This window comes from Suncus etruscus, chromosome 2, assembly GCF_024139225.1.
Source record: "Suncus etruscus isolate mSunEtr1 chromosome 2, mSunEtr1.pri.cur, whole genome shotgun sequence".
NCBI lineage: Eukaryota > Metazoa > Chordata > Mammalia > Eulipotyphla > Soricidae > Suncus > Suncus etruscus.
In genome coordinates this window covers 21,210,676-21,232,964 of record NC_064849.1, presented here as the reverse complement: position 1 = coordinate 21,232,964, position 22,289 = coordinate 21,210,676, and the positions used below count along the sequence as shown (strand labels likewise).

The 22,289-nt window shown below is 41.0% G+C and overlaps 1 protein-coding gene across 1 annotated transcript in view; it reads right to left on the bottom strand.

Annotated features, from left to right (window-relative positions):
• Positions 1–22,289, bottom strand: part of DNER (delta/notch like EGF repeat containing) — a 341,370-nt gene that overhangs the window by 35,830 nt on the left and 283,251 nt on the right. Inside the window, exon 9 of the mRNA XM_049769355.1 lies at positions 3,304–3,426. Within this exon, the coding sequence (XP_049625312.1) occupies positions 3,304–3,426 (123 nt within the window). The remainder of the gene's footprint in view (positions 1–3,303; positions 3,427–22,289) is intronic.

The window sequence follows — 22,289 nt, the reverse complement described above, 5'->3', positions numbered from 1 at the left end:
CTGTACTGACTCACACCTTTGTGTAATTCCTTCCCCTATATATTTGGGGAATATACAAGTTTCTGACCAACAAAATATGGCAGAAGTTAGTAGAATTTCAAGATGCAGCTTTGGACAATGAGACAATGGCTGCCAATGGAAACAAGGTCAGGAGGACTGGTCCATGGAAGCTTTCCACAAAGTTGGAGGGACTATAGTTAGGGAAGAGATGGAGCCACTATGAGAGTGATAGTTGGAAATAATCACCCTGAACGAAAATTGAGTTCTGAAAGGAGGTAAAGTGATATACATTATTCCTTTCATAACAATATTGAAATTCTAAAAGGGAAAATGAAAGGGAAAAGAGAGAGAACAAAAGTGTATGTCATAGATGAAGGCTAGGGAGTGAGGACAGGAGGGAAACTTGGAAGATTAGTGGCAGGAAATGTACACTGGTGAAGGGATGTGTGTTGGAACATTGTATGGATGAAACTCAACCCTGAACAACTTTATAACTGTGTACCTCATGGAAGGAAGGAAGGAAGGAAGGAAGGAAGGAAGGAAGGAAGGAAGGAAGGAAGGAAGGAAGGAAGGAAGGAAGGAAGGAAGGAAGGAAGGAAGGAAGGCAGGCAGGCAGGCAGGCAGGCAGGCAGGAAGGAAGGAAGGAAGGAAGGAAGGAAGGAAGGAAGGAAGGAAGGAAGGAAGGAAGGAAGGAAGGAGGAAGGAAGGAAGGAGAAGAGAGAAAGAAGAGAGGGAGAGAGGTGAAGATAGAGAAAGGGAGAGGGAGGGAGAGAAAGAAAAAGGAGAGAGAGAGAAGAAAAAAGAGAAGGAGAAAGAAAGAGAGAAAGAGAAAGTTGGCTGGGAGCCTGACCTAACCACACAGGCACTCACCATGTCTAACTTTTGAGAAACATGATGCCAAGTGTGCTGCAACCACAAGGATATGAATGCTGCTAGTGTCTCTGGGGGCCTGGAAGCTGACCTTTCCCTATGAAAGCTTTAAAACTCTTTCCTTTTCATCTAAGTCAATATCTATATCCAGTCTTATAAAACCAAGGACAGAAAATCACTCATGCATACCTGAACCTACAACTTTTAGATTGGAACTTAGACCACTATCTTGTAGTAATTCACTATGCAACAGCAATAATACAGCAGCTATGCCTTTTAAAAAGGTACTCTTCATCTTTAAATTACCATTCATAATCACATTGTCATCTATTCAGGTTTATCTTTAAATTAAAGAATTATGTTCCTTCTTCTTCCTGTGTTTTTCATCTTCTCTCTTGCTAGCTTCATTTTAACTCAATTCCAATGAGGTAATAAATCTTTAAAAAATCATTCTTCAAATAGGTACATACTTGTATGCTTCCTCTATCTCAGTATGTACAAAATTTCTCTTTACCCTCAAACTTTATCTTAGCCTTTATCATGTATTTATTATATCTTTTAACTTCTAGTACTTTCCTTTCATTGAAAAGTCTAAAACATTGTTTCTCTATATGCGGCTTTATCATAGTGAAGAGTAGTTCAGATTTGATTCTTTTCCTCATACATGTAGCCAGTAATACCTGTCCAAAAATAATAGTAGAAAAAATAATTTAAAAATCCAAAAAGGGAATGGAATGATAGCACAGCAAATAGGGCATTTGCTTTGCACATGGCTGACAGGTTCAATCTCTGGCATCCCAGGAGTGATTTCTGAGTGCAGAGCCAGGAGTAACCCCCCAAAACCAAACCAAACCAAGCCAAAACAAAACACACACACACACACACACACACACACACACACACACAAAAGAGCGTATCCTATGCTTTCTATTTATCCTTGGATTTGAAATTTTATCACAACTTCAAATTGAACCTCTTTCATTAATCCCTCTGACACTCTAAGCCCATTTTACTTGAAACTTCCACTGTCTTTAGCTCACAGACTTTTTCTAATCACACTTGACTCTGCTGAACTTCCCAGTAGCCCTGTGTACCTTACTCTGGCACCTGCCATCTCCATCACATTTCTTCTCTTATAACTCATGATTCTAGTTTCTCATATTTTCCACTTTAACCTTAAAACAGTTTATCCTTTTGATTTCCCAAATCTAAATTCCATTTTGGAATGCTCTATTCCACTATATTACACTTGTTCACCTCCTCTCTTAAGTGTTAGGGTTGTCAGTAGTTGCTGCTACTTAATTTTTATTTCCTGGCTTTGTTTCTTGATGAATTGCACATACAGGTCCCCTTAAGAGTGGGGCTGAGTGAAATAAGTCTCACTCATCTATGAGTTTTAAGAGAAATTAAAGACATTATTGTGATAAGGCCCATAGACAATAGAGTTAAGGGCTGGAAGGGCTAGAAGGACAGGCTCACAATTTAAAGCTCCCCACAAAGAGTGGTGAATGCTGTTAGAAAAATAACTACACTTACAAATAGCATGACAATGTTAAAGAATGAGGAAGTAGAATGCCTTTCGCAAATACAGGCAGTGGTGGGGAGGAGGGAGGCATTGGTGGTGGGAATGCTGCACTGGTGAAGGGGTGGTATTCTGTTTATGACTGAAACCAAACTATAAATATGCTTGTAATCATGGTGCTTAAATAAAGATTTATTTACAAAAAGAGAAAGGGACTGGACCAATATCAAGCAGAGACAAGAGATTCTCAGTTAGTGACCAATAATCAATCTGTGCACATAGGGGAGTAGTATCCTCAGGTTGAGCAGAACCACATGCCTATAAAAAAAGAAAGAGCCAGATCAGCCCAAATGCCATTCTCTTCAAGGTAAGTCCTACAGCCATGAGATTCTAATACCTCTCTTCTCCATGGAGTCTCTTACTTGCACTGTCAGCATGGAATTCCACTCTATGCATTGAAGAGTCCTTGTGTTCATCTGCTCACTAAATTCTCAGACCTCCCCTGAGCTCTGTTCAAGTTAGGGTCCCCCCTAAGCCTCAAACTCAATTGCAATTGGGTAAGAATTCTAAAATGGGGGGCTGGAGTGGTAGTACAGTGGTAGGGTATTTGCCTTGCATGTGGCTGACCCAGGACAGATGTGGGTTTGATCCCCGGCATCTCATATGGTCTCCAGGCCTGCCAGGAACGATTTCTGAGTGCAGAGCAAGGAGTAACCCCTGAGCATCACTGAGTATGGGGTGGGGGGAGAGAAAGAGAGAGACAGACACAAAGAGACAGAGACACAGAGAAAGACAGAGGGGGGAAGAAGAGAGGAGAGAGAGAGAGAGACTGGGCCCTGAAACTGAAAAGCTCAGGTTGTTATCTGGAGCAACTGTGGCACTAGGACACCAGGCATGGCCGCCCCACTCACCTTTGTATTCAGCCAAGCACACACACTCGTAGCCATTGACCAAGTCCCTGCAGGTGGCAGCATTGAGGCAAGGTGCGGACAGGCACTCATTGTACTCCTCTTCACAATAGAGGCCGTGGTAGCCTGGAGAGAAAAATAGAGAGGTTTACAGTCAAATGAGTCCTTTGAGACCTACCCAGGACCCTTCCACAAGCATAGCATTTGGCTTCTCACTAGATATGATGACCAAAGAGAGGTGTCCTGCTACACGGATTCCAGAAAGAAGCATCCAGCATTATCTGATAGTAAGAAGGGAGAGGAAAAGATTTCCCTAAAGCAGCATGAAGGCTGTCAGAAGTCAGCCAGTGTCAGGTAGGGCAAAGTCCCTGCCTATGGGTCACATGCTTTCTGCCTGTTCTCATAAATTAGTTCAGAACCAGTGGGAAGGAATGGAGAAATAGTACAGGGGGGGTAAGTAAGGCTCTTGCCTTGCATATGGACCTCAGTTTCACCCCTGAGCATTGCCAGTGGTCAGTTTTGAGTACAGATCTAGAAACAGCCCCTAAGTATCACTGGGCATGACCCCCCAACTCAACTCAGAAACAAAAGCCAATGTGAATGGCACATATGTGAAAACAGACCATATACATATGCCTACAGATGTATGTCTAATGCCTACAGAAGCTGAGACTACTTTTCCATGATCTCACATGTGAAAGAAATGATCACATCTTCCATCCATGTTCTTGTTCCTGTTCCCAATGGCCGAAGGCAGGAGGGTAGGTCAGAAGAACATCTATGAGGGCCATGGGAGACAGGTCCAGGTGGGACTCAGGAGTAAGAGTTCTGCTCAGCAGGGTGGGTACACCTCCTCCAAGCAACTGAAAAATTCATGTCAAACGAGGGTTGAAGAAGAAGATGCAGACATGCATTCCTGTTATTTCTCTGGTGAAGAAACAAAGCTCACAAGATTTCACTGAAACTACTGATGAAATGTAGGGATATTGTGTTTAGGGTTTTCTTTTAAAAATTTTGAGATTTTTATCAATTGAAATATTTTCCCTAGTACTTGATTTTTTTCATTATTAAAAATTTTCAGGGCAGTGAGGAAAAAGGAAACCACAATTTCTCAATAATGATGACGTGGACTCTGTAAAACAGGTGTTTATTCTAAGGAAGAAAGGACAACATTCTTGGAGATTTGCTTGCGCCTGCAATGCTGCTGTTTTTAACTTTCAAAAACATGTGTTCCTGCCAATTTGCAATGAAAGCGAGTTGTTTTCGTCTGGCCCTGTCCAAACAATGAGAACCATGTGAGCACCTTCAAAAGGCACCCTGCCTGGAAGGGTTCTAGAGTTCAGATAGGCCAAGAAAGCAAACTTGCGTGCAAGTGGAAATGACAACTTTTAGCTTTCTTCCTCCAGTTCTTCAGCGCATAGCCAACCCTTCAGAAAGTGCCATTCACCTGTATTAGTGCCAGCTTTGTCAAAGTGGATGACACTGCAACTCTTGGGGGTACTAGTATCATCCAGAAGGGGTAGAGGTAACCCTGGGTATTTTTCATTTATTCTCCTAAAAAGTAGACTTTAAGGAGGATGCTGGTGGGCCCGGAGAGATAGCACAGCGGCGTTTGCCTTGCAAGCAGCCGATCCAGGACCAAAGGTGGTTGGTTCGAATCCTGGTGTCCCATATGGTCCCCCGTGCCTGCCAGGAGCTATTTCTGAGCAGACAGCCAGGAGTAACCCCTGAGCACCGCCGGGTGTGGCCCAAAAACCAAAAAAAAAAAAAAAAAAGGAGGATGCTGGCCCACTGTTTTTTTCTGAAAAGGAATGGGAAGTAAGTAAATCAGTAAGAATATCTACAATTAATCTGTTGAATAGTCACCCCTATTCTCTTCCAGGTTGGCACAAGTATAAGATTGTGTAAGTATAAGGAAAGTGTAAAGTTGGAATCAATGAATAGGGCTCTCTTCCAGTGTGTCTGCCCTTCCAGGTGGGTCCTAACCTATTGACAAATGTAGGCTGTAATCTCAGCCACTTTGAGGGAAGCTCACCCTCCCAGAGATTGACATGGGATTTCATTTCTCCTGATTTGGCCATTTCATGCAGCCTAAGGGAATTCATTCCTTTTGTTCTTCACCGGATTATATCCTCGACCTCAAAAATTCTCCACTTTAGCTATCATGTCCTTCCAAGCATATGGCTAGCTACATATAGATGCATTTTTGGTGTCACAGCTAGAAGGATTAGGCAGGGATTGTGACTGGCAACAAAATCTTAAGGCTGTAGCTAACACCCCACAAATGCACAGACCAGTATGTGTTCACAGAGCCAGGGGGAGAGACCTGCTTTAGAACCCCCCTTCTTGCACAAATGAATGTAGGGCTCATGAAAAGTCTGACCACAGGAAAAGGCTTTTAAATGTTTAATGTTCATAATTAATTCAATACCAAACGTGCAGGGGATATGAAGCCATCTTAACAGTACTTTATGTTGTATTTCTCAATTTCAAAGGAGTCCTGAGTAGAAGGTTTAAGGCCCTGCTCTAGATAAAGGATCAGCAACCTATTTCAAAAGCCAAAGAAATGACAATTGAGCTTGTACAAATAAAGTTTTATTAGAACACAGCCACATCAACTATTGTGTATGGCTGCTTTCATGTCACCATGCCATAATCAATAGTAGTTGTAAACTTGACCATATGACATGAAGAGGCCCAAACCTCTGCTATCTGGTTCTCACAGAATAGATTTGCAGACTCTTCCTTTGTATAAAGGTTTTTTATATTAACCCCTTAAAAAACATTTGCTTCGCAAGCACTTTCTAACTCTCCTTTGCTGCCTTTTACTATGCTGATTGCTTCCATTGCTGCACTGAATCCTTTGAGCTTGCTATAATCCCATTTGCCTATTTTGCCTTCTGTGGCCCATATTTTTGGTGTCATATTCAAGAAATCATCAATAAGAGAATGCTATGAGGCTTTCTCCCCGTGTTTCCTTCTAGAAGTTTTATGGTCTCATATTTTTACTCCATGCTGAGTGGAATTTTAGGAATATAAGCAGCCAACATGAATATGAAAAGATGCTCAGTGATTAGTTGTCAAGGAAGTGCAAATTAAAAGCTGATACCTATATGGATAGCCATCAGGGATTGAGAGAGTATGATAGAAAAAAAGAAAAATAGAGGCTGAGAGACAGAGAGAGATACTGAGACAGAGATCAAGAGAAACCAAAGAAGAATATCAGCATTGGCAAGGATGTGGAGAAATTAAAATCATTTTACATAGTTGGTGAAGATGTAAAATGTTATAGTTACTATAAACAACAACAAAATCTCTTCAAAAATTGACTAAGAATATCACACCATATTATCCACAATCCCACTTTTGAGGGATTTATCCACAAGAATGGAAAATCAGATCTTGAGGTTGAACAAATCTGTTCATGGCAACTTTATTCATAAGAGCCAAGAGTTAGAAACACCCTCATTGTCCTTCAACAAAAACATGGATAAAGAAAATATGGCCTCTATAGGATATGGACTATTATTCAGTATTGAAAAATGTGGGACTCCTGTCATATGCTTTAACAGGGTTGAGCCTTAAGGGTCAAATGCTTAGTAAAACAATCCATCAGAGGAGGAAGGCCCAACATACACAGAAAGTAGGAGAAGGCTGGTTGCCAGTGAAGATGAGAAGTTATTGACCAATGGAGCTAGAATTTCAGTTATGCAGAAGGAAAATGAATTCTATTCTGCTGTGTGGTTATTCGTATATAGTTAACAATATTACACTACATTCTTAATTTGTTAACAGAATAGATTGCATGCTTTGTGATTTTTATCACAGTTTTACACATCTCTATATAAAAAGTTTAGTGTCTTTGGGCTTCTTCCCAGTTTGAAACAATCACATCAACAGCTTCTCAATTCTTTGCTCTCCTAGCTGATCTTTTAAAAATGAACTTGAAGAGATAATATGTGCCCCCTACAAGTACCTTTGACCTCCGAATTGTGGTGTTATTTACATAAGCAAAACCCAAAAGTGAATCTCATGAAATCACCCATAATTGTTTTTCATTTTTTGAAAACAGCATCATTATCTTTTTTCCACTGGCAACATGAAAAAGCAAAGAGGAAGTTATTTTGCAGGGATAATTAAGTTGGTGATGTTTTCCTTCCTTGGGGGAAGAAAAAAAAGATAAAGGTTTCATATTCTAAAACTGTTTCTTCAGCAAGAGTAACATTTAAATGCCTTTATGGAAATGTCAAGGAACCCTTTATAGGCAGTGCCAAAGAACAGAGATGGAACTGTTTAAATAAAAAGTCCTTCCTTTCTGAAAGAAAAGGCTTCTATGGAAAACGTGGCCAACACCCCCTGCTGGTAATTAGGTTGGACAAAGAAATAATCTCAGGGTAGTATGGCCCCAGGTCTAGGAAAAATAGAGGAGTCCAAAGAAAAGTTTTAAAATAAAAGACACAAAAGGGAGCTGGATGGGGCGTGAGAAAGAACTGGCAGAAAGGCAGCCGGTTCCTGTGGAGTGTGGATGAAGTTGCCTTCACATCAATAGGTGTCAGTACAAGATTACTGAGCTCTAAAGAGAGAGGGATGGAGGGTCAATTTAGACCTTTATGTGAAGACATAATGGCATAACCCAATAGCCAGAATAACCATAATATAACTATTTCTTAGAGACCCACAGTCTTGCCAACCAATGTACTTCAAAGCCCAGGAGATGTGTTCACCATCCCCTAGATAAGAAGCTATAAAAGGATGCCCACCTTCCTCTGGAATCCTGCTTTAGAAGATCCCTCCCATACTACAGAAACTTCCTATTCTTTCTACCTTCCATTATTTGTTTGTTTGTTTTTATTAAGACACTGTGATTTAAAAAGTTATTCACAGTTGACTTTTAGGTAGACTAGTTCCCAGCACCAGTCCAACACCCGTGTTCATTTCTCCCCACCAGTGTCCCCAGGTTCCCTCTCACCCCCCAGCCTGCCTCTTTGACAGGCACATTTTTTCAGTTTAGTTGTTGTGGTCGGGATCTCCTGCTTCTAGTGCTTTGACACTGTGGTTTGGATATTCAGCTATACACTGATTCTCTGCCTTTGATTCCCTACCCCACTAATTATTTTCCATCCACCTCTTCTTACTGAGCCCTTCTATTTCTTTCCTTCTTACCTTTCTCTATTGTTTTCAACAAAAATTTCCCAATTTGGATCATTAAATCATGACTCTTGCTTTCAATTTGGGCTGCATGAAGACAAAAGGCTTAATGTGCTGTAACATGAGAACTGGTTGAATTTTCGATATTATTCATGTAGGGTTCATCTTGGGGACCCAGAGAATTACTGGGCAGCCTTTGGGAACCAGTCCCTAAGAGAGGTATAGTTTTCAATAAAGAAATACAACTTGGAAAGAAGCAAGGAAGGGACCAGGGCCATCCTCCCAGGTTGACCTGGCATGGAGAAGCAGCTAGCTCTGGACATGGGGCCAGGTGGGCCAAAGGAGAGAAGAAAGTCCTAGAGAGCAGCATCAGCAGGCCAGGGCAGGAAAGGGGACAGGATGAGGAGGGGGCAAAGCCACATGTTAGAGTGTGAGAGTTCCAACTAGATTCCAAGATCAGGGCATTAAAGGTAACCCTAAAATCCTGAGGGGCTATACTGCATTTGGAAATTGATAAGTGCTTGCTTCTCAGAAGTACCCAGTATTTGTGGATTGTGGTGAGATTTTGTTATATATGCTTATAGATAGATGGAAATCCTCTCTGGACAATGACTGTCTTTCTAGAATGGGGTGGGAGCACATTCCTAGAATAAGTCAGAGCTGTGATGAACTATAGCCCAGAGAGGCTCTCTCCAGTGAGCTTACCCCTGAAGAACACTAATTCTCCATGGAGCAGAGATGGACCAAAGGAGGGGTGCAGAGAAGAGGGAGGAGGGACATCCTACCTGGGGAATTTGGGGGAGGGAGGCTGGAACTACTCAGTGTGCCCCTAGAAGAATAAGGCCCAACATAATTCCAGAATCCAGCAAAGCCCCCAGGAATCCAATTCTAGAGTGTGGACTGTTCCAAAAAATGCTGCCTTTGAGTACAAAGAGACTTCTTTTCCTTATTGATTCCAGGCCTTAATCCTGCCCTTTCTGTCTTCTCTCTCTGTGCAGTCCCAGTGTGACACCATTGGAATATCAACCTAACCCTTGCTTTGACCTCACACTGTCTGTTCCAGATCCCTTTCCTTCACTTATCTACCAATACCACTCTGCAGAAACCCCAAAAGGAGGACTCTGGTGGAAAGAGATGACTTCTCTACTTTGTGTATTGAATCACCACAACTAAGCTGTCCTGTCTGATTGGAGCCTTCCTGTGAACAGACCTTCCAAAAGTAGCAGCAGGTTGAAGATAAAGGAACTGGCTGTGCTGCTGATCCACAGTCAGGCCCAATTCTAGGCCAGGATGAATTTGAAACTGTTTGGTTGCTGGGGACAAGAGGATGGATTATTTTAAGGTCAGGCTAAAATTTGTGGGAGTAAGGGGATTGGGTTCTTGTAACTCACAGGATGTTTTCCCTGCTTTAAGTCTCCAGTGGTCGGCAACCTGCAACTCAGGAGCCACATGTGGCTCTTTACACTTTTAATTTGGTTCTTCTGTGTGCTGGGCGGCCGCTCCAGTAGTCAGGATTCTGCCCCTAGCCTCTGTCAGTGCACGCCCTGTGTGGATCTCAAAATAAATTTCAATCGTGGTTTTGGCGAGATTTGGCTCAGTTAAAAAAAAAGGTTGCTGACCCCTGGTCTAGGCCAGTTCCCAAGAAAAGGAATCTTCCAGGTCCCTCGCCCAGAACAGTTCAAAATATAAAGAAAGAGAAAATAATCCTATAATATAAAGATGATTGTGAGCTTTCAAATTCTGGCTAAACTCACGAATCACTACAGAGTCATTCAGCACTGGGAAGCATCAAGGAAAGCAGTGTGTGTGTGTGTGTGTGTGTGTGTGTGTGTGTGTGTGTGTGTGTGTGTGTGTGTGTGTGTTTCTCTTTGTTGGTACAATTACAATAGAAATAAATTTATCAAATTGTTATTAAGACATTGTGGTATACAAAGTTATTCATAGTTGAGTGCTCGAGCACTCATTGTTGTGCTCTTGCACTAATTTCGCCACCATCATCAACATCCCTCTACCAGTGTCTTCATGCTCCCTCTACACCCCAGCCTGCATCCTCAGATGGGCACGTTTTAAAGTTTGGTTGTTGATCTTTGGGTCTCCTGTTCTCAATGTTGGTGACTCTGTTTTGAATATAAACCTATTGCACTACTATACACTAACCATGTACCTGAGGTCATTGACCACACAATCGAAATCTTTTTTAAGATCAGGAAAAACTTTTGTAAACAAGAACATCTGCTCAAAGGGGTGGAGCAATAACAACGCAAGTAAGGCATTTGCCTTGCACTCTTGGCAAGGTTTGATCCGCAGAATTCCAAATGGTCCCCCCAGCTTTCCAGAAGTATTTTCTGAGTACAAAGCCAGGAGCACAAAGCCAGCACCCTGACTGCTGCCAAGTGTGGCCCCTAAAAAACAAAAACAAAACAAAGAATCTCTGCTCACATTAATCTTATCAGGCATTCATATTTTTTTCTAATCTGGGGCCATACTTGGTTGTTCTCAGGAATCACTCCTGGTGAGGTTCAGGAAACCATATATGGCATCTAGAATCAAACCTGGATCAGTTGTGTACAAAACAAGTGCCTTACCCAAAGTACTATCTTCCAGGCCAGCATTCAGTTGTTCTAAACAGACATTACTACTGATCTACTGATACTACTGAATAGACTTCCACAAAGTACTTATGCTTCTATTATGCAGATTGTCACATATACATATACATTTGCATACACACAAAGACAACAGAAACTCTGGAAAAGGAAAAGTTTCTTTAAATAAGTAAAGACCATATGTTAAGTAGCAAGAATTGTGTACTTCTGTTTCTTTCACTCCCAAACTCCTTATTGTTTTGTGTTGTAGGGCACCTGAGTCAGAGAAAATAGAAGTGAAAATACCTAAATGAGTCAATGATCCCTTTGTTGGAGTTCCTACAAGCATTGCACTAAAGGACTTTCCATCAAGGATAAATTAGAGTTTCTGATTCTCCAATTTCCCTATTGTTAATTTGTGCTGAATCTGCTAGACAATCTCCACCTCTCTCCAGAACTCCAGAAAGGTCTGGATAATGGACAATGTTCTGGCTCAGTCATTTCCTAACTCTTCAGGCCAAGTTCAGATTCCCAATCACAATGTAGAGATGTCATCATGCTGGGCAATCACTGGGTATTTTTCTGGCCCCCTTTAAACAAGAGAGCCCTTAATTCAACAAAGAGTTATTTAAGGTCTCCTATGTGCCAGACGCAGGACTCATCATGAGATTATGATATGCTTCAGTGAAAACATAAGATTCTTCTGTTGTGGGCATCTCTGGAAATGAAAAAAAATGCCAAGGCAAAATGAATAAAAAATAAAAGTCTGGATTGTGTAAGCCACTATTTGCAAGCCAGTGTTTTCCAACGTGTGTGATAGGAAGACGCTGGAATGGGTGGCTGTAGTAGCCACAAGTGCAGTTGGTCAGGGGGCATGTTTTCTTTCTACTTGCTTGCTTAAATAAAGTAGATTTGCATTACATACATTTGCATACACAAAAAGACAACAGAAACTCAACAGAGAAGATGTTGAGTATATTCTTTTTTCTGAAATGAGAGTGCTTCATTAGGCCCAATATTAGGAAAACTGTAGTACAAGCCATAAGAAGTCTGTGGTGGCAGCAGGAAGGACAAAGAAGGAGAGCAGTTCTCAGTCAAGGGACAGAATAACTGCTCTGAAAGAAGAGTGATGGTTGAGAGATTGAAACAAGAAAAAAAAAGAATAAATGTAAAGAGAGCAGGTGGTCCATATCCTGAAGAGATTCCAACCACAAATCTCAGCCATAGTCTCTAAGCCCTCCATGCAAACCTCCCACCTTATCATGCCTCCAACTCCAATAAATGGTGAATACTAGTGAAGATCCTGAGTGCCTTCTCCACAATCTCTACACTTATGCATGATCGATGTGTCACTTTCTCCACCAATTTCATATCATCATATACATGCTGATAAATCACAAGGACTCACTGTAGACCCAGCTTACCCAAATGACTACCCATTTTGAAATCATGGAATCTGCCAACACCAGCCTCTTCTTTGCAGTGCTAAATATTACTCCTTCTTATACACCTCTTTTTGGCATCTGTGTTTATGAAACCTGGGTAGGCAATGTTTATCTGGAATGTATATCGTTACCAGCAGAGACCCACATGAAGTCCAATTTCACCCACCACTGCTAGAACACTGAACTGGATGATGAGCCACTCAGAACTCCACAGGACTGATCTACAAAGAGTAGCCCCACAGCACAGCAGACACAATGGGCAGACAGCATAAAAACCCAATCAAGCTAACGAGTAAAGAAATAGCTCAGAAGGCTCTACCAACTTGCTCTATAGTCTCTTAGAAAATGACTTTAAAGACACCATGATATGATGTCTAATAACCTCAAAGAAATAATGGGTCAGTTAGTAAATAAAGCATAAGAAAGTATGAGAGTTGAATTCAGAGAACCACAAATAGAAATAACAGAACTAAAAAGTAGAACTGAAAACTCAATGGAAGACTTCAACATCAGAGCAACACAAAATGAAATACAGGAAACCTCAAGAAAACAACATAATATGGAAGAAAATCTGAAAAGAATAGACAGTATGCCAGGGAACAAAGGGATGAATTCAAGAGTAACAATAATAGAATCATAGGTGTCTCTGAGATAAAGGAATGTAAGAGCAACAAGGAACAAGGAAATCATAGATAATAATTTCCCAAAGTTTATTTTCAAATGGTGGTGGACAGATTCCCTGGACACAACCACCAAAAAACTCTGCCTAGAGAAATGACCCAGCTCTACAACTAATCTTGAAAAGAACATGATAATGCCAAAATTTCCCAGGTAGAATGATAACTTTTCAGGTAGGCTAAAAACTCTGAGATCTTCTCATAATAGAGGCAGGCAGATTCTCTCTCTCTTTTTTTTTTTTTTTTTTTTTTTTGGTTTTTGGGCCACACCCAGCGGTGCTCAGGGGTTACTCCTGGCTGTCTGCTCAGAAATAGCTCCTGGCAGGCACGGGGGACCATATGGGACACCGGGATTCGAACCAACCACCTTAGGTCCTGGATCGGCTGCTTGCAAGGCAAACGCAGCTGTGCTATCTCTCCGGGCCCCAGATTCTCCTTTCTACCTGAATGCAGAGCAGCCTGCAGCCACATCCAGCAACCTCAGACATAAAAATGGTCCAGCTCCACAACTAAACCTCATAAATCTGACAAACCACCAAATCATTCCAACATAACTTTTGGATGCTTCCAAATTAGAAAGTTAACATCAGTCCAGTAGAATCACAGCAAATTTGATGGGAAAGTTTTGTAGAAGACCTCCAAGATTAATTAGTAAAAACAATAACACAGAGGTTCAACTAACACTAAATCAGTCTAGATAATTCTTAGAATCTGATTTCAGTAACACCATGGAGAGCACTAACAATTATTTCAAATTGACCTTTGATCTAAGTTTTGATATTTCCATTTGCCTTTGTGTTGTAACAAAAAATATCAAGTAATTTTATTTGTACTAGCAAGGGGGCAGGTTGGAATGGTGGCTGGGAAGGTAATACTGATGGAGGGAAGGTCGTACTGATGCTGGGATTGGTGCTGAAATATTGAATGCCTGAAACAACAGTATTATGAACAACTTAATAAATTGCAAGATTCTAAACAAAATTTTAAAAAATTTCCCAGAGCTGAAGAGTACATGTACCCAGATCCAAAGGCTGTCCCAGCCAAAACAAAAAAATTCTAAGATATTCTTTTCAGAACGGCAAAGGCAAAGATAGAATAGTATAAGTATCAAGATCAAAAAAGGAACTCACATACAAGAAATCTCATTACAGAAGAGCTATCTAATGAGACTCTATGAGCCAAAAGAATATGGTGGGGCAGAGCTTAAAATATAAAAGTTGACTGAAAAAAAATGCCTTTTAGCATGAAGGAATTCCAATAGGCGTAGAGGGTTCTTCTCCACCCACCAGGGAATCAACCACCTCACATCTTGGATGCTGATCTTAAAGACAACATTATGGTAGGGTCCTGTGGTGATAAGAGAGTCTGAAAGATACTTACCAGTCAAGTTGTCACCCCCTCCCCATCTTCTACATAACCTTACCTGATAGTAAGACATGCCCATTTCTGGGAGGGGTCTTTGGGAGGTATCAAAAGGTTGGCCTCAGGGGCAGGAAGAGAATTTGGAGGATAGATTGAGAGGGATTCAGCAAGAGAGAGCTGGAAGAATGGAGGTAGAAGGAACATGTTAAAATGACAGGGCAGTGGAACAAGCTGCTTAAATGGTTATCCTAGGTGGCTAGGGCCTTGAATAAAGAAAACTTCATGTCTCCTGGAACCTGACTGCCTGCTGGAGGGGCTTGGAGGCATGTGGCCTAGGCTGAAGGAGAAAGGCCCCTCCATCCATCCCATCACCATCTAGCCCCATCCAGGGCTGTTTTTCTAATCAAATTATTCATTATTATTATAAAGTGCCCTAAATGCCATTTAATTTTTCACTACACTAGTATGGTCTCTATATTTGACAATGTTTATTTGTAGAACATTCTAATTTGGGGGCCACATCTGGTGATCTTTAGGTATTACTCCTGGCTTTGTTCAAAGATCTCTCATGGCAGACTTAGGGAACCAGACTGGATGCTAAAGGTTGAACCTAGGTCACACATGTGCAAGTTAAGTACCCTAATTACTGGGCTAGTGCTCCGATTCAACATGTATGCTTGTTTGTACTTTTGAAGTAACACTAGCTGGATGGTATTGTGGGATATACTTTATCAGCTGTCCTAAGCATTTATTACCACACACATCACATGTGGGAAACATACTCTGGGATTTGAGGATGCAATAGGAAGGCCCAGAATGGTGCCTAGCAAGTAATAAGTTCCTGTAACATGTAACATGTGAACATAGAGTTTGCTGAGCATGCTACAAACCCAACTCCAAAGAAACAGTAGGTATTCTCATCCTGATCAGGTGCCCCACATCCTGAATGCAGCGATGGCACCACATATCCAAACCCTAAAAGATGCTGTAACCTCCAAGAGCATCATTTTTACCAATCAGAAGCTAAGATGCCTGGGCTGTTGTACAAGAATAGAGTCTGCTTATGTTTGGCTCAACACCTTCTCCTTTTACATTTCTTAACCTTGTCTCCTGAGTCTAGCTTCTGGGCTAGATCTGGTTTCCTGGTCATCAATAAAACTTTGCCTCACCACTCAATCTTTCACACCAAACTCTGACTTTTCTCTTTACCAACTGTCCATTCTAATTTCCTGAGCACACAGGCTGGGTGACAGAAGATACTCTAAGTGGATAGGACTGATTTATTAGAGCAGTGGAATGAATCACTGGATAAAATACTCAACCTACATAAAACTCAGAGTTTTTTTTATTATAGAGGTCTTATTGGGTTCAATAAGAAGAAAAATGCCCAAGAAAATTGATTCCAAATAGACAGTGACAGCCACAGTGATAGAATACAGCTAGGATGGTGCATTATATGAGGGCAGTCCAAGATCGATCACTGGCATTCCAATATGTTCCCCAAGCAACACCAGGTATTATTCCTGTGTGCAGGGCCAGGAGTAACATCTGATCATAGATAGATGTGGCCCCCAAAGCCAAAAACAAATCAGAATAATTTTTCTTTTTAAAAACATTTTGTATATTTTTAAAATTTTATTGAAACCATTGTGATTTACAAAGTCCTTCAGAGTTGGGTTTCAGACATACAATGAATAATAGCCAGTCCTACCACCATTGTGGATCTCCCTCCACCATGTTTCCAGAATGTATCCCAAACACAACCTTTGTTCCTCAGCCTGACAGTATAACAAGCCCATTTGAAGTTTATTTAGATTGTTAAGAGTTTGGGACTCCAGGCAGAAGTAATAGCACAGTGGCAGGGCATTTGCCTTGCATGCTGCTGATGCAGGACAGACCTATGTTTGATCCCAGACATCCTGAGCCAGGAGCAATTTCTGAGCGCATAGCCAGGAATAACTCCTGATCATCACAGGGTGTGGCCCCAAAACAAAACAAAAGAAAAAAAAGAGTTTGGGACCCTTGATTTCATTTTGTTTGCCTTTGACTTGGATACTTAATTCTGTCCCTTTCTTTTTTAATCTCCATTAAGCATCTGAGACTGCTTGGGCCCTGGTCCCCATCCTCTCATGTTTGTGTTTTTCCTTCTCCTCTCAGTTTCTTTCCTTCTCGCTATACTCTGCCAATGTGTTCAAGACAACTTTCATTTAGACCATTGCATTTCTTCATGCCGTCATTCTAAATACAACACATAGTGATATTATTCTGTATTTGTCCTTTTTCTGGCTTACTATCATTTAACATAATCTTTTAGTTTCATCCAATTGCTACAAATTGCATGAATGTATCATACCTTACAGCTATGTAGTATTTTATTGTATATATCTACCACTTCTTCATGAGCTACTCTTCCTTTTTTGAACATCTAGATGGATTCCAAGTCCTAGCTATTGTTCTGAGTGCTGCAATGAATATCAGTGTGCATTCATCCTTTTGGATGAATGTTTTTCTATCCTGGAGATAGATATCCAAAAGAGGAATTGTTTGGTCGCATGGCAGATCAATTTTGAGTTTACTGAGAATGCTCCATACTGCAAAACAAACTAATTCAAAAAAAAACAAAACAAAACAAAACAAAAAAACAGGACTTTGTGGCTGCTTAGGCCACACCCAGCAGTGCTTAGGGCTTACTCCTGGCTCTCTGCTCAATATGTACCCTGTTCAGGACCATCGGTGGTACCAAAGCCAGTCCTGTAACCCCTTAATTATCTGTCCAGCCTCAACGAGGCTAGTTATAAACTTTTTACATGGATCACAGACACAGCTAATAGGGTTTTAACCTTAAACTTGTGTACCAACTGGTATTTTGCCTAATTCATGATGACTTAAACATTTTCAAAAGTTGTCTCTTGTATTTGTCTTCAGAACTAGGTCAGAGACTAACCACATGAAGAAACAAACCTCATGATTTTTTCAGCCTGGTTGTCTTTTTCATGATGCTTTTGGCCACTAGAGGGTGGATTTTATCTATGATCTCTACAGGCTGAGACAGGAAAAGATTACTGGGAGTTTAACAAAAGAGGAGCAATATAAAAATGTAAAGGAAATGATGGCAAGAAACAATCGTTTAAAGAAGTAGCATTCATCACTTCAATAACAAATCTTAACATCCTTTACTTAACATTTTCTTATTCTTTCCAACAACAGCTATCTTATATTAAGCACCCTATTTTTATTCAGCTGCCTCAATAAAAATTATTTTCAAAATATATTAATGTCGCTAGCGTGACTGTTCAGCAGGTAGGGCATTTGCCTTGAATGTGACCACTCTGGGTTTGAGCCTCAGCACCTCCTATGTCCCCCTGATCTCCTTTAAGAGTGGCCCTGGAATGCAGAACAAGCCCCTAGGATGGCCCCAAAATAACAACAAAGCAAATACTTAGAACACCATGATTAAAGCACCGAAATTCAATATTAAGTATAAGACAAGACAAATACCAATCGTTTCACAGGTTATTATTGTGTGTGCTTACTAAACAAACAATAGATGAGATGCATCATAAATCATCTTACAACCTAAACTGATGATCCAGTATGTTAATAAACAGAGGGGTCCTGCAGACACAGGGCAGAACACGGAGGCATAGTCAAAGAATGAGGCTCCATCTCAACACTAAGCTAAAACCTACAAGACTGTCTTTATGCAAGGATGCATGCAAGTGAAGCGGGGAGGGGGGGGTTTACTGGCTTTGATAGGTTAAGTACAAAGAAGTTTTCTACTCCTTAATTCCTTTTTATGTATTTCACAAGGTACTGTTTAAATTTTATGTTACTTTCTGCTCACCCAGTTATGACTTTAGATTACTTGGAGGTGTGTGAACCAAGGGCTAGTCTCTGCATCCCTCACACTAGTTTTCAGCATGGTCACTTCAGCACCAGTTGGTGATGCCTTTTCTAGCTGGCAAAGACCTCCATTTGAGAGCCACCAAACTGTAGAAGAATAAAGGACACAACATCCTTCTACAATCTCTGGCTCTTAAAAATGCTGGGAAATAAAAAAAAAATGCTGGGAAATAGATGTTACCTGAGGAACCATTGTGTATGTATTTGAATAGCCAGAATGCCCTCCTCAGAATAGCAAAACAAATATAACACACACAATTGGGATAGGAACTAGCCACCAGCATATAAATAAGGCAACGAGGAAATGCACACATAACCTCCTGCTCTCAAACACATGGAATAAATGAGACTCTACAGAGTAAATGAAATTCCCCGCGGGGGTTTGCTAAAGGAAAGAAAGTCATGCAAAGAAAAACCACATTGAGAGCAAATGTAGCATTTGAAAAGGAAAGTTAAAAGGATGTAAAACGACATACAAGCAGTGAACATTTAAAAGTTCTTAACGTGTGACAGGGGAATCCTATAGATCTATTCAGAACAGGCTATATTCAGAATAAGAAGTTACCCTTATCCCCCACATCTATGATGTACCTTCCTTGATTCATGAGAACAAATTTAGCCTAAAACATTAACGGCAAGATGTGGCAGCCAGAATCAAGAGAAATGTAAGATGGACAGTGGCAGCAGTTGGGGGTGAGGAAAATAAGACAGCACTGGTTAAAGGTATAAGCATTCAGTTATAGGATGAGTAAGTTGAGGACAGAGAGATAGGATAGTGGGTAAGGTATTTGCCTTACACACAGTCAACCCAGATTCTATCCCTCCTATCCCATGTGGTTCCTGAGCCCCACAAAATAGAATCCCTGAGCACGGACTTGAGTACCACTGGTCCCCAGAGGCTCTGATCACCTGTTCCAGGTATACATGTACCACAAATAAAAGATGGATGAGCACTGTGGTCAGAGAGCAACTCTAAGCAACCATAATGAGTCCCTGATGAACCCTAAGATCAGTGTGGATAAGGCAGCACCATGGAAAGAATGTAGCCCCTGATGGACAAATGAATCATGGTAACTGCAACAACAAAAGTGAGAACGAAAAGGAGGTGAAGAAAAGATCTCATGCTATCAAGATCTCTGTCCAAAAAGTCAAGGATTTCTTCAGACCATGGCAAAGCCAAGCTGATGACATTTATAAAAGAACATGTGGCACTGCGTAAAGAAGTACTCAGTGCCCTGGGAGAGGGCAGGAAGTTCTGCAGAATCAATAAAAGCTTTGAGTCGACAGTCCTCAGACTGTCCTCATTAAGGTCACATATCAATCTGCTTTAGGCAGCCTGAAGCACTCCAAATCTTTGATAGAACTGAAGCAATTTTGCAAGAGCAATACGTATATGCAGTCTCTTTCATCATTTCTCTAAAATTGAAAATTAATGGCTATGAGCAAAAGCCAAAAGAAGCAATGCAGGGCATTGTCCCTGAGCTTTTAGAGAAATCCAAATCAATAGCGACCGAAGAAGCACTATTTCTAATTTTGCATGTGTAGGTTTCATTTATTTCATGTGACTTAATATGTATTAGCACAGATTATTCATAATATAAATTTGTAATTTATATACCTGTCTTTATAAAGATAGTTTTTGAACTAGAGTGATAACACAGCAGGTAGGGTGTTTGCCTTGAATGCGGTTGAACTGGGTTCAATCCCCAGCAAATTCAGCATTTGAAAAGGAAAGTTAAAAGGAGATGTGCAGCTAGAGTAAGTTCTCAAAGCATCTTCCTGTGAGTAATCCACATGTGAGTGAGCACCTAGGTCTCTCAAGGCTCCCACTGAGTGATGCTAATGGAGGGGGAGTCTTTCAACATGAAAGAAATTAAAGACTGGGCCCGGAGAGATAGCACAGCGGTGTTTGCCTTGCTAGCAGCTGATCCAGGACCTAAGGTGGTTGGTTCGAATCCCAGTGTCCCATATGGTCCCCTGTGCCTGCCAGGAACTATTTCTGAGCAGACAGCCAGGAGTAACCCCTGAGCACTGTCGGATGTGACCCAAAAACCAAAAAAAAAAAAGAAAGAAAGAAAAAGAAATTAAAGACTGACAAAGAGAGGGAGAGAAAGAGAGATAAAGAAAGAGATGAGATAAGAAAAATATCTGCCCTAGAAGCAGGCAGGAATGATCCCTGAGTGTAGGAGGTAAAATGGGAATATTGGTATGGGGAAATTTGCACTGGTGAAGGACATTGTATGACTGAAACTCAATTATGAACAACTTATAACTTGATTCAATTTTGTAATTGTAAGCAATCATGATAATTCAATTTTAAAATTAATTTCAAAAAACTCCCGCCTCCCCTCAGACTCTGCCATGGTGAGTAGTAGTGGCCCCAGTGCAGGGGCGGGTGCTATGGTACCAATGCAGCTGAACATGGAGAGGGACACCAAAGATGTACTGCATGAGATTCTAGGAACTTTGAATATTGGATTAGATATGAAAGTCTGTTTGTGTGAGGTTTTGTGAATATGAAATAAATCCAGAAGCCTTTTTTTTTTTTTTTTTTGCTTTTTGGGCCACACCCGACGGTGCTCAGGGGTTACTCCTGGCTGTCTGCTCAGAAATAGCTCCTAGCAGGCACCGGGGACCATGTGGGACACCGAGATTCGAACCAACCACCTTAGGTCCTGGATCAGCTGCTTGCAAGGCAAACACCGCTGTGCTATCTCTCCGGGCCCAATCCAGAAGCTTTATCATCAGTAATTAAAGAACTTTGAGAGGCCACTGAAGCATTAAATGTCTTTTTATAAGGGTGGGACGATTGGACACACAGATATACAAAGAAAGACGACTATGTGTGAAGAAATAGTTTACTGAGTGACAACAGACAAATGAAGTGATATCTATAAGCAAAGAAGACTAATAATTGTTGTTCAAATAGAGATATTGTTCTAGAAGAGGTTCTAGAACCTTCAGAAACAGCATGGCCCTGCTGACAACTTGAATTTAGAGTTCTAGACTTTAGAACTCTAAGAGAATAAATTTCTGTTTATACATATATATGTATATAAACAGATATATATAAAATTAGGTGTCCCAGTGAATCCCAAATGCATGCCTTCACTGGGCTGTTAGGACAAGTACTTTCAGGACAAATGGGCTTAAGGCTCTATTTTTGGCCTTTTGCTGCTGTTGAGTCACAATCTTTGCTTGACCCCATTTCCAATTCACTTTGCAGCTTCAGAAGCTTTAGATCACACTTGTCTGGTTTGATTACCTGCCTCAATCATTGTCTCTGGTCTTCAATCACAGGTTAAAGAGTGGCACTAACAACAGATTCACCAGGACTCATGTGGCCACTGCCAGGAAAGAGCCCTGCCAGTCTCTGGCATTGAGATGATGACATAAGTTTCCAGTGCCCAGGAAGCAAGTCTGGGGCACATTTACCCAAGGCTCAAGAACATCCTAGAAGGCCTTGAACACAGACCTCATCATTTGCCTGGCTCCAATCTTGAGCCGAAATGGCCACAGATGTCTCTGCTTTTTCTAGGCTCCCCTGAAAGAAAAAAAAAAAAAAGAGCATCTGACTGTCTGGACCCCATCTTCATTTCAGAGAGTTCTTAGTGTGGACATATATGGCATCTCATTGGCAGTGAATGTCATTTTGCTTATGCACATTAAGCACCTTCATTTTGAAAATGCCATTTACTAATTTACTCTTCTTAAAAAGTATGGTTTGTTGGTTTGAGTGCCTCCTAAGTGGTGCTGGGAAACTTAGGGTCCCCTCCCTGTGATTTTTTGCTAACCACGCCAATGGTTCTGCATGCAAGTATTTTTAGATGCAATTCTATTTTGACCTAGCTAAGTTAGGAGTGACTGTA